The 12,781-nt window shown below is 41.5% G+C and overlaps 1 protein-coding gene across 1 annotated transcript in view; it reads left to right on the top strand.

The window, feature by feature from the left end:
• Window positions 1-12,781, top strand: part of ARMH3 (armadillo like helical domain containing 3) — a 2,648,735-nt gene that overhangs the window by 2,049,264 nt on the left and 586,690 nt on the right. Inside the window, exon 18 of the mRNA XM_044055591.1 lies at window positions 4,630-4,718. Within this exon, the coding sequence (XP_043911526.1) occupies window positions 4,630-4,718 (89 nt within the window). The remainder of the gene's footprint in view (window positions 1-4,629; window positions 4,719-12,781) is intronic.

Here is a 12,781-nt window from a genome sequence, read left to right as displayed (position 1 = left end):
GATTACAGAAACTTTGCATTCTTCTGGTATAGAGTTGGGCCATTTAGGGGGTGAGAGGGGGTAAAGTTAGCACTGAACCTATCTGCCAGGATGTTGGCAATATCAGTTGGTTCTGTATATTTAGTGCTATTGTGCTGTAATTCAGAGCAGATTTGAGTATTGCCATTGAGATTCTTGACATAGCTATAGAATGCTTTGTGGTTGTCTTTAGAATCAGCGGCAATTTTGTTTTTGTAACCAGCTTTGGAGGATTTTATGAGGGATCTCAGCTTCTTACTGAGGCTGACCAGGGAGTTCCTCCAATCATGGGATTTTTTTTCTTTTTTTGCAACAGTTTCTTTCTTCTGTTCTAAAGTTTGTTTATGGCAGGTGACCACCAGATTGGCTTCCTTTTTTTTGGAGGATAGCATCTTGGTTCTGTTAGTGATAGCACAATCCATGCACTTGTGTAAGTGCTTATAAAGTGCATTTGTGTAGGATTCAGCAGTGGTACCACTGTTGTCTGTCTGCATGGGTGTCGTGAAGTTTGCCACTTCTGTCTTAAGAAGCATGTAGTTGGCTTTGGAGAAATGTTTTACGGTGGTTTCCCCAATGGGAGGGTGTGGATGGGATGTGGATGTTTAGGGTGATTAGCTTTGGTTGGATCTGACCAACGAGGAATTGACCTCTGGTGTGGAACACCGGTCGCCCATGTTGGTAATGACCAGGTCTAGCATATTGCTGCCCCTGGTGGGGGTGTGGATAAGTTAATCCAAGGCACTGGAATTTATGAATTCCAGGAAACGTTTAGCAAAAGAGTTTGTTCATGAGTAGTTCTCCCAATTAATGGTAGGGTGGTTGAAATCGCCCATTATTAGGGTGTTGGGTTGTACCCTAATATTTTCCAGTGTATCAAGAAATGAGGAGTGGGAATCCTGGGGCATGGTGGGGGATCTGTAGCAAGTTACAGTTTGGATTGTGGTCTTGCCCCAGAGTTAGTTGCACTTGGATAATCTCGGGTGCATTATGCTGAGTAACTAGCCTGGAAGTGTGGATATCCTTAATGTATATGGACACGCCTTTGCCTTTAGTGTTTCAGTCCAGGTTAAATGGCCGAAAGGTGTGGTATGAATTATAGCCTGGTAATGCAGGGGTGCTCTCTGGAGCCTTGAACCAGGTCTCTGTCACTGCACAGATGTCGAAGTTCTCCATTTTAAGGAGTGCCTCGAGTAAATGCATTTTGAGGTTTAGATTTCTAGCATTGAGTAGCATTACCCCAAGATTTTGCTTGCTTGTACCTGTTAAGGTGGTGAATTTGTCATTTGAACCTTACCTAAAAAAAGGCACTATAGGGGTGGCAAGAGCCTTAGCCAGTATCTGAAATCCCAAGGGTGACAGGTGCAGGCCATCTGGCAAAGCATCATGGTCTGCCGATCATGTCATCCCGAGCAGACAGATACTGGATCCCCTTAGAATGACACCAGAAGCTTAGCCAATTGTTGAAGTCAATCATTTTGTCCTTGTACTGTGGTATCATTCTGGGTAATGACAAGATTCTACTCAGGGCTAGGGTCATACCCACCTGGGCTACAAGATCGGAGAGCTATTCCATGTCTCTTTTCATTCAGTCCAGGGAGGTATGTCTCAGGTCATTCACACCAACATGGACAATGACAGAGTCATATTTGTACGTGTGGAGTGACCTGAGTGCTTGCATTATGTGGTGGATCCTGGCACCTGATTGGCAGCTAACAGAAACTTTCTCCTTGTTTAGCCTGGTGAGTGGAACATCAGTGTGCCTGACTGTAGAGTCACCTATGAATAGAGTATCGGGTACGTTGTTATGCCTTATGGGCTGTGGTTGAGTGGCACCCTGAGTTTGCGGGCTGTGTGTCATTTGGGTTGTGTTGGGAGGTGGAGGTTGCTTGTGTTTCTGCTTTGGGGGTCTCTGTTGCTAAAGCAGATTTTTATTGAGAGCCTCCACGAATGTAGGTGTGTGTTTCGTGTTTTTATGTGTGTTTTGTGGAGGTGTAGATTTTGAGGGACTATGTGATAAGTGTGGTGTGGTGCAAGTGTTTACCTTTTCCTCCTGACTGTCTAGTCCAGTCTTGGGTGAAGAGAGCTTTGCTTCCAGTTTAGCTATATAAGTGCATCTCTCACAGGTTGTAGTGTTGGGTGGTAGGATGAGAGGGTTGTCTGTGTAAATGAGGCAATTGCTGCATTGCCCCAAGATGCCCAGATTCATCAGGTAGACAGGAGAAAACACCGGGAGCTGACCCTTATCCATGCCCGGATAGGTGCTTATTTATTAAGTACTAAAACCTGTTTTCCTCTAGACAAGTTAGGAAAGTTGAGTGCTGTAGTAATTTGTAGCTTATTTAGTGCTTATGAGTTCTGAACAAGTGCTGAGCTCAAAGAAACAGATTTTAGTGCTAAAACTAAAAAAAAAACTGTCTCATTCTAAGGGAAAATTTAAGAGCAGACTTTATGGCACAAGGAATAGTTTAACCCTCGATAAGCGGCGATGCATAAAGTGTATATATAATTTTTTATAACAGTAGCAAGTGAGCAAACTTATTTAAACAAATTAACTAATAAAAAGCTAAAAACTGAGCCCCGTTCCAGCAGTCTTCGATCAGACAAGTTCTAACTGCACACTCCTGCCACTAGGGCACAGGGGAATCTTCTCCAAAAAAAGATGGTCTGGATTAGTGCTCAAGTTATACAAACAAAGCTAGATTCAGCAGGTCTGAATTTAGTCTGTGCTACAGCAAACAAGGCTTACCAGTTTCAGAAAGAAACGGTTCAGATAAGCAGGCACAATAAGCCTTTAACCAGAAACTCCCAGCTCAGAAGGGCAGAATCTACCCTCTCCTCCCGCAAGAGCGCAGACCACACCTTCTTCATCTAAAATAACTGGCCCAAAGCCCAAGTGCTTAAACCAGAACTAATACACTTTTAGAATAGCAGACACTAAGCTTTCAGTCAGCAACTGCCAACTTAGAAGGATGTAAGCTACCTGTCCTGCCACAACAGTGCAGACCACAAACCTTGTTAATGTAAAACAACCGGTCTGAAGCCCAAGTGCTTCAACCAAAAGCTTAGAATTACAGTTACAATTTAATCAGGCTACTAACAAGCAGGAATAAATGCAGTAGAATAAATGCATTTAAGTACTTTTAAGAACAATCAGCAAAAGCAAAATAAAAGTAATAAAGTAGGAAGAAACACAAATACAGTAAAAGCAGATGAAGAAAGTGCAATTTTTTATATAACAATAGAAAACGAGCAAACTGATTTAAACAAATTACCCAGTTAACCAGTAAAAAAGCAATCTTCAGTCAGACAAGTTCTAACTGTGCACTCCTGCCACTGGGGTGCAGGGGTACCTTCTCCAAAAGAGATGGCCTGGATTTGTGCTCAAGTTATACAAAGAAAACTAGATTCAGGATGCCTGAATCTAGTCTATGCTACAGCAACCAAGGCTCACCAATTTCAGAAAGAAACAGTTCACATAAGCAGGCACAATAAGCCTTTAGCCAGAAATTCCCAGCTCAAAAGGGCAGAATCTAGCCTCTCCTCCTACAAGAGTGCAGACCACAAACCTTCTTAATGAAAAATAACTGGCCGCCTGAAGCCCAAGTGCTTTAACCAGAACTAATACACTTTTCGAATAACAGACACTGAGCCTTCAATCAGCAATTCCCAACTTAGAAGGATGTAAGCTACCTGTCCTTCCACAACAGTGCAGACCACAAACCTTCTTAATGTGAAACAACTGGTCTGGAGCCCAAGTGCTTAAACCAAATGACTTAGAGTAACAGTTACAATTTAATCAGGCTACTACCAAGCAGTAATAAATGGAGCAGAATAAATACAATTCAGTACTTTTAAGAAGAGGCAAAAGCAAAATAAAGTGCAATTTTTTTAAGTAAAGTGCAAGGAGAGAGGAAGAAGGAACAGAAGAAAAAATCAAGGTTAAGAACCTAAGTGGGTTGGCCTTCTCAAATGTTCTCTCTGTATTAAGTAGAGTGAACACCAGACTGTGTGGGGTGTCCCAGATCAGATTTACAGTAGGGGTGGGCAACTGCAAAGCCACCAACTATAATGCCTCCACACAGTTTCAGGACAGATGAGAAACAGAAAATAGTGCCAGAAAATATATAAAATAATTCAGTCAGGCAAAATTAAGACAATGCAGAACTCTGAAAGGTTAAAATGCCAAGAAATATATTTATCAATCAGCAATATATTTCCAGATTGTTTGAGAATCACACTGCAGCCAGAACAGCAGGAGTTTCCAACAGTGTATGCAGAAATTTACAAACAGAAACTATTTTTAAATCCGCAATTGGACAGTAATATAACTGACCAGTTGTTCTTTGTAATTGGATATGTTATGTAGTGCAAGTTTAAGCTGCATTAAGCTGTACCTTACTGGAAAGAAAGAAGCAAGGCCTTTGGAAGGGGGGTTTGTAATGTTGTAAGCTTAAAAAATGCAACACAAGTTCATGTTATTACCATCTGACTGAGATACTACTGAACATCAGGTATCGTGACCTTTACAGGCTCATTGTTATAAGCATTTTTGTACATCAATTGTCATGTTCATTAATTTAACCTGTGGCTTTCTTTGAAATATTTTTCCAGGCGATGTGTTCAGATTGTTCACAAACTCATCTGCTACCAAAAGAAGTGCCGGGTGAGGCTGCATTACACCTGGAGAGAACTTTGGTTAGGTAATTGTAAATTGTTTTATTCCCTTTTTGCCAAGTACAGTTTAATTTTACAGCGTGTTGGGTGCGTAAGTGGTGGCTGTTTATGAAATGGTGGATGAAAGTGTGGTAGTTTATTTAAATTGGTTATGTTAAAATATAAAGGCCATTTTGTGTGTTCATTTCAGCATGTATATATTTGGTTTTGCTGTAACTGGAGCTTTGACAGGCTGTATTATTTTGCTGTAACTGAAGTTTCAACAGGCTGTATTACAGAGACCATTTCCTGATTAGCTATACCTCTTTCTTAGCGTAGATAATGACAATATAACCATCATGAACATTTTTCAAAATGAGGTTCTCCTTATATGCCACTTTCCTAAATACCACACAGTTTGTTTACCTATACCTTAGTCCATGCAAGTAGCTTGTCTTTGTAAGCTCTTTAATTGGCTGAATGGTTCCTTACATTTTGTCAGGAGGATACATGTTGACACTTTCTATGGACAAAATAAACTTAAACTAAGACTAAAATTTTTTTACAGGGGTCAAGCTCCATGCACCCCGTGTGGAAGTGTTTCACTGTCAACACCCCTTCATTTATATATACATGAATACATATACAAGTGCAGAGGCTTAGGTCGACATCTCTTTAGTCGTACACTTTTGGTCTACAGGTGTGCAAGATTGCACAGTTCTCAGGGCTTGGGAATATTCCCTTTCCCCAGTTTTGTGCAGTCTCGGAGTTGATATACAGGGGATGTAGTGAATGTAGAAGGGCTTGCTGTCCTGCTGAAAACAATTAATCTGATGATGTCATTTTCATTCATTCTTCAGCTGATGGGTTTGGATCTGATACTTGGGTCCACCTTGGCCACTTCATCTGGATCATAAGATCCTAGAACTCTCGAGCTTCTCCCTTTACCCATAATGCCCCATCAGCTTAATGTACCTCAGTTCTCATTTAACACCAGCTGGTTCAGATGTGGATTCCTAGCTCTCAAGATTTTTGGTGTAAATTTTCAGAAATGTCTGTTTTCATGGGATTTCCAAGAGTTATTTCCTTTTTTGATATTTCACCTGTATTTTTCCTGCTTCTTGTAATATACTTCTTTTAGGTTTTCCAAACTAATTTGCCATTTTCTTTGGTAGTTCTGCTTACCATTGTTAGTATTCCCTTTTATTCCTCGAGTACCTTTTTCTACCATTTTTGATAGTTTTCTTCTTTACCTCTCTCTTTCTTTTCCTAACAAAAAAAAGTTTTGTTAGTTTTAGCTTGATAAGGCCTTTTTTGTTGTAAATTGTCTTTTTGCTAACAACCATTTGCTATCTCATACTGTTGTGGATAGGTCTTTCAAGATGTCAGAAAAACCATCGGGTTTTAAGAAGTATATTTCCTGTGAGCAAAAGATCCCAAATTCTAATGCCCATTGGGAATGTGTTTATTGTGTAGGTCTGGCCCACCAAGATATTGAGTGTGATATCTGCTCTGGTTTCAATTCTAGGGCCTTGACTGATTGACAGAATAAGTTAATTCTATGGGGCCTTTTGTCCACCTGCTTCCTTGGTGGCTGGGGCTCAAACTCCTAAGAAGCCTGACAAACCTAAAGGTGATCCTCAATCCAAAGATAAGGAGGCTCAAAAAAATCTCTGGAGCGTCCCACAACTTCAGTTTTGGCTTCTTCCATGGAGCCCCTTGCCAAAGTCTTAAAAAGTCAGATTTGTTGGTATCAGATCTGACACCTCATAGTGTAAGATCTACCTGGATCCATACTCATCCATTGTCATTGGATCCAGTTTCATCCAGGCTCCCCTCTGCATTCCTTGAGGAGTCTACTCAAAAGCAATCTAGACTGCCTTCCACTGCCGCTACTCTTCAGTCCTCCAGAAGCATTTCTGAAGCAGACAAGTATAGGATGATGAGGAAGTTCCTCAGAGCACAGTTACAGTTGGGGGTTCTTCTGGCTCTTACCTCTTCTGGGACCGAGAGCCGATGACTGACCACTTCCCCATTGATTTCTCCTTCTCCAATCTGCCTTTCCTTTTCTGAGCAGTCAGATCTGAGATCCATGGGGGTGTCTTTTTGGATCTAAAGATTCAACTCCACTGGTTCCCCGCAGTTGACTGGCACAGAGTATCATAGAGCCTGAGGACAATTGGAGCTGAAGCATCAACGCTGGGTCCTGGGGCTTGAACTCGACTCTGAAGCTTTTGGAACCATGTCTTCCTTTCTGAGCTTCAGTGCCAGATAGCTGGGGTCTGATTCCCTCTGTGGGTGGAGCAGGGCTGCAGGAGCCAACAGTCCGAGAGATGTCAGTTTCGGGTCCATCGACCTCTGTGTCTCCTAGACATTCCACTTTCAAGGTAGTGAAGAGGGTCTTCTCTTTAGCTAGAGAACAGACATTCCCCACCCCTGTTGGGTCAGACAGCCTTACCTCTTATTTTCCTGTGTCGTGAGCCTTGATCGCCTCTCCCACTGGGACAACTAGCCTGAGCAATCCTCCAGTCAGCTCATCAGGGCATTGTTATCTCTTCTTGTACTTCCCCAGAACATCTCACTGAGGAAGTCTGTTGTAAGAGAACATGCAAAAGAAGGAACTTAGATTCCCCACAGGAATCTGTCACAGAGAACTCTGATTTTGATGAATGGGAGGGGTCCCCCAGATCCACCACCTGATGACATCTCCTTTGGAAAAATACTGGAGCCCCTAAAACAAAGAAGTGGTTGATCTTCTGATACCCCCTGTCAAGAAGAATCTGTGTTTCTGGAGGCTTTTGCGTCTGGCCCATCTACGTCCTAGGTGATGGCCAGCCAGTGAGCTTGTCAACCATGTCTCTCTGTGGGCACAGAAGGAGCTAGACTTGGTTGAGACAATTCCTAAGAAACAAGATAAGATCCTTGCCCCTCCTAAAGACCATGAGTGTTGGAGTAAGGGAATCCCTGTTGATGCCATGGTTGTTGCTTTAGCTTTAAGAAAGGAACTAGCAGAACAGAGTTCCTCTGTCCATCACCCTAACAGGGAGTGTAGGGCATTGGACAGATTTGAGAAGTGTGTCTTTGCACTTAGGTCACTGAATTATTTGGCACATTTTACAGGATTGCAAAGATATTTGATCAAGGAACTTTCCAGATCTCTTTCTGGGTGAATGTCTTCCTAGGATGGAAAATGAATCTCTTTGTACTTGGCCACTACCCAGTCTATCTCTAATTCATGTCCCATGAGGGTGATGTCCCATGTTGCTGAAGGTACCTCACGGGCAGCAGGTTCATGCATAAACATTAGAAGACATGCCTGGATACACTTATGTAATTTTGTGGAACCATTTAGGTCTTCTATTGTCAACACACATTTTGATGGACCTTCCCTTTTTGGCCTCAAGGTTAAAAACACACTGTCCAAGTGTGAACAAGAGGGAAAGACCCTATCTGCCGTAGGTGTACTTTTGTCTATTCCTCAAAGGCCCTTCTCTAGGAACCAATGAGGTAGTAGAAATATGTGGTTTAAAATGACCCAAGGTCCTTTCCAGGAGTCATGTGCAGATAGCTGCCCCAGGGACAGGGGGAAGAACTCCAGTGGAAGATGCCACCTTCATGGTAGAGGTGGTCTGCAGAACCAGGGATCTACAGAGATTATTTCTCAAATGGGGTCCTATGAGTGTTCCTGAAAAGAGGCTTGACTTGTCCATCTCTGGAGGCAGTCAGGGGTCATCTATCCCTGCACCAGGGATTCTGGGTAACTCTCACAAACGATTCAAGGGTGCAAAGGATTATATCCAGAAGTTATACCATACCATTTTCCCAACCCCCTCCAACAGTTCTGAAGAAGATCCCCAATGTTCCACCCAGTCAGAGGGAAGCAGGATCTCTAGACATAAAAAAGCTTCTAGAAAAACAGAGAGTTATCCAAGAAGTCAGTGGACCAGAGAAGAACTTACTCAAGATTCTTCTTAGTACCAAAAAGACCAATTTTAGATCTCAGTAAATTAAACCAGTTTATGCAGTGTGCAAAGTTTTAGATGGTCATGAATCAGTCCATTTTACCCCTTCTACAGGACGACGATTGGATGAGCTTCATAAATTTTAAGGATGCATATTGTCACATCAAAATGAATAGGTGCTTCAGGAAATACCTATGTTTCCAGCTGGGAGCTGGTCTTTATCATTTGGGAGCATTGCCCTTTGGCCTCACCATAGCACCTAGGGTGTTCACCAAGTGCATGACAGTTGACGTAACTTACTTGAGACTGCTGGGATTCTGGGTGTTTTCATGTCTAGACAGCTGGCTTCTTACTGCTTCAACCAGGCATCAATTGATTGAAGCAAAGGACTATTTGTTCCAGTTGTGCTCTTCTCTAGGAATAACAGTCGGTTACAAAAAATCTCACCTCACCCCAACACAGAGTCTGGAGTTCATAGTTGCTCGTTTGGAGACAATCAGTCAATTAGCCTCTCTTCCCTCAACTTGAATAAACACTCTGCAGTACAAAGTCAAGAAAGTGATCCAGAATTAATTTCTTCCACCTAGACTGATACTTCAGGCTTTAGGTTCCATGGCAGCAACTATCAACTTCGTCCCACTGTCCGGGTTCCATATGAGAATTCTTCAGTGGACTATGTGTACTCAAAGTTCCATTCTACAGTATCCATTATCCATGCCAGTAAAGATCACTGAAGCATGCAAAAGATATTTTCTGTGGTGGGTTCATTCAAACCAGCTCCATGAAGGCTGTCCCTTTGTTCTTCCCTTCACCAGGTCACAATGAACATGGAAATCTCCCAGCTCAGGTGGGGGGCACTTCTTGTGAAGGACATTCCAAGGTATGTGGTCCCTTGTAGAGGCCCAGATGCATATTAGTGTCCTGGAGATGAGAGTTGTCCTTCTAGTGTTGCAGGCCTTTCAAGACATTCTCCCATCTGGGATAATTGTGGTACAGACTTGACAACATGTCAGTAGCGTGGTACATTAACAAACAGGGGGAGCCAAATCGTATCCTCTTGTCAAGAAGCTATGAGAGTGTGGCAGTGAGTGATCTCTTCCAAATGCTTTCTAATTGCAATGCAGATCACAAGGAATTCCGACATGATTGAGGACAAACTCAGCAGGTTCATTCTGATGCCTCATGAGTGGTCTCTCAATGTCAAAATGGAGGAGAAATTTTTCCATCAATGGGGCCAGATGTGCTGCAATCTTTTTGCCTCTCCCCTCAGCAACAAGTGCAGTAGGTTCTTTGCCCTGATTCTGCCACCAGGGGAGTCACCGAGAGATTATGTGGTTCATGATTGGTCCTCTAGTCTCCTTTACTTCTAGTATTTTGAGGTTAGTCTACTTTGTGCAGTATTGGTGTTCTAGCGTTGATTGTGTTGTTTTACACTGAGCCTGGCCATTTCTGTTTTTTTTATTTGGTGAACTTTTTACAGTTTGGCCATGGCTAATGCACCAGAAGACGATGTTTTGGAACTTGCTTTACATTCCACTCCTACTCACCGTGTTAAAATTTTGGAGGAATTGGTGTTCACGGTAGGAGAAATGCAAAAATCTTTGACTATTTTGTCAGCAAAAATTAAAGACAGTTGTCAAAGCAGGCAACCTACAGTGAGACCAAGATGGCTGGTTCAGGTGAACCTGCTCCTTTGATCAATTCTACAATTATTCATCATTCAGGGAGAGAAGTCGGGGGTGACGAGAACGGCATTAAAGACATTATTCACCTGTTAAACATCAGTTCAGACCCCTTTTTAGGTGAGGTTTTTCTTTTTGATGAGAATTCCGTCCATGACTAGGTTTCCAGCTTGTTGGAGTCCTTGGAAAGTGGTTTGAAATGCTACCGGGCATTACATGTGGAGAATAAATATTTTGAACATTGCATATAATTGGAGATTGCACTGAAAGGTTTAAGGTTTTTCAAGATGCCCAATGATGTGAATGTGAATCATCCATTTTTCAAAGAAATAGTTGATTTCTTTGACAATGGTGGGAAAGAATTCCTTAAACTCCTTATTAAAAACAATATGTAAATTCAAGAGTATCAGGAACACACAGTAGGCAGAAGAAAAAATAAAAACAGCTCTTTAATGCAATATACAGGAATAAGCGCTTTCCCGGTAAATCCAACATCTGCTTCATCAGACAACAAATAAAGTTGCCTTGACAGATTAAATACATTGTCACTCCAATCAGAGCAGTTGCATCATTAAAAGCTTCACCCATCCTAATAAGATCAAAGCCATATTCTATCTAAACACAGTCCACCAATACACAGTGTCAATGTATACAAAAATAATCTTCTAATGACTCTTAACAAGAAAGCAGAGTGAACTTGATGCATCAAAATCACTCTAATTCAGCATTCCCCTCTAATAAAGGCAGCTTGGATGTGGGAAATGACACTGTCACTTTAAATCCTCCAGCAAACATTGAGGGAGGTGATGTGAATCAGCCGGTAGTGAGAAGGAAGAACAGTGGCTTAATTCAGGAGACTACAGTGGAACCAATAACGGTTAACAATGCCAGCAGAACTAACATTCACAACGACCATCCTCCGCCTTCTTTTTTCGAGGATGTTTATTTGGGGGCACAAAAATTCAGAACCAGAGCAACGGTTATTATATGCTGAGCAGAAGCATGTGAAGTAAGTTCCAAGCAGACTGTTTTCAATCTCTGACTTTAATTTGACTTTACAAGATAAGACAGTACTGCAACTGGGTTTAAATTTTCAGCTCAGTAGGAGAGCAAACATATCTAAGACTTTAATTGAACTGAAATTGTACACACGAAAGCTGAATTTGCAGTATATTTTAAATGATGTCACATTGAAAAATGCATTGTGTAAACCAACTACATACGACCTTAGTTTAATTCATGCTGTTAAAGTTTTTGAAAAGTTTTGTGAAAAGGATTTGAGAAAATGTTTGCACAACAGAAAGAGAGACCCCTATCACAACTTAAACATTAGTGAAAGAAATGCTTTAACTGAGCTAGTAACCAGAAACGATTTGAGATTTATGAAAGCGGACAAGGGTGGGGGTGGTGGTGGCAAACAAATCTGATTACAGCAAAGCAATGGAGATGGCCTTCAACAACCCTAAAGAATATAAAAAGGTAGCTAAGTTTGAAGTCATTAGGAGCTACGGTATAATCTACAATACATTGTACGACTTATTGATGAATAGTGAGATCAACAAAAACTATTTTGGGGTCAGTTTTCTTTGTGCAGTATTGTTGTTTTGTCATAGATCACTTAGACCTGTTTGTCCATTGAAAGAAGGCATTGTATGATTCCTTGCCCAGAAAATGAAAGGCAGAGTAGTATCAGCATTACTACTGTCATCCTCATTTTAGAGAAACACAGTAAGTATCATTTGTCAAGCAGATGAGAATTCCACCAAGAGGCATTTAAGTAGATCTCAGTTTTCAAGGTAGTAAGAACTCACTGTTCCCATGGAAAAGCATCATTAAGCTTCACCGATATTCCCTTTAGTGGAGCCATGCATATTTTCTGCTGCTGTTTCCTGGGTAGTGGCTTCTTCCTTATTGTGGAAAGGAAAAGTCTGCCTAAACCACTGCAGTCTTCTAAATGGTGTGCAACATTTTGGAGGCCCTTCTGACTTTTTGCATAGTGATGCATGCGTCAGTTGGTCATCAGACTTTGTTGCTCAATGTCAGAAGGTTTTCTATGATGCCCTTCAGTGAAAAACGGGAGCTAACACTGGTGCACATTGCCCTTATTCTGATGGTCCATCCACATTTTGAAGGTGGCTGTTATCAAGGGTGTCACTGAAACCATCAATGGAAGATCTTCTTTTTGAACTAATGCCCAAAATCTTAGTCTAGCTGTTAGGTATACCATGAGACACTGGCTAGCATGGTGACATCCTGAGGACTGTACTCTTGTTGATGTTCAATCATTAGCTGACTTTTTTTTTTATTATTTGCGTTTGTTTACCTGGAAAATCTGACTAGGCTACAATTAGTCCCTTTTCAGTGGAGGCCTGGTGAGAAAACCTCCAATCAGTACATTTTAAAAGTACATAAAATAAATAATACAGGAAAAGAAATGTAAATTACAGAAAAAAATTGGTATAAATG

This window comes from Protopterus annectens, chromosome 14.part0, assembly GCF_019279795.1.
Source record: "Protopterus annectens isolate FY-2018-M chromosome 14.part0, PAN1.0, whole genome shotgun sequence".
In the NCBI taxonomy this organism is placed as follows: domain Eukaryota; kingdom Metazoa; phylum Chordata; order Ceratodontiformes; family Protopteridae; genus Protopterus; species Protopterus annectens.
Note: the sequence above shows the minus strand (reverse complement) of the source record. Positions and strands in the feature narration are given on the sequence as shown.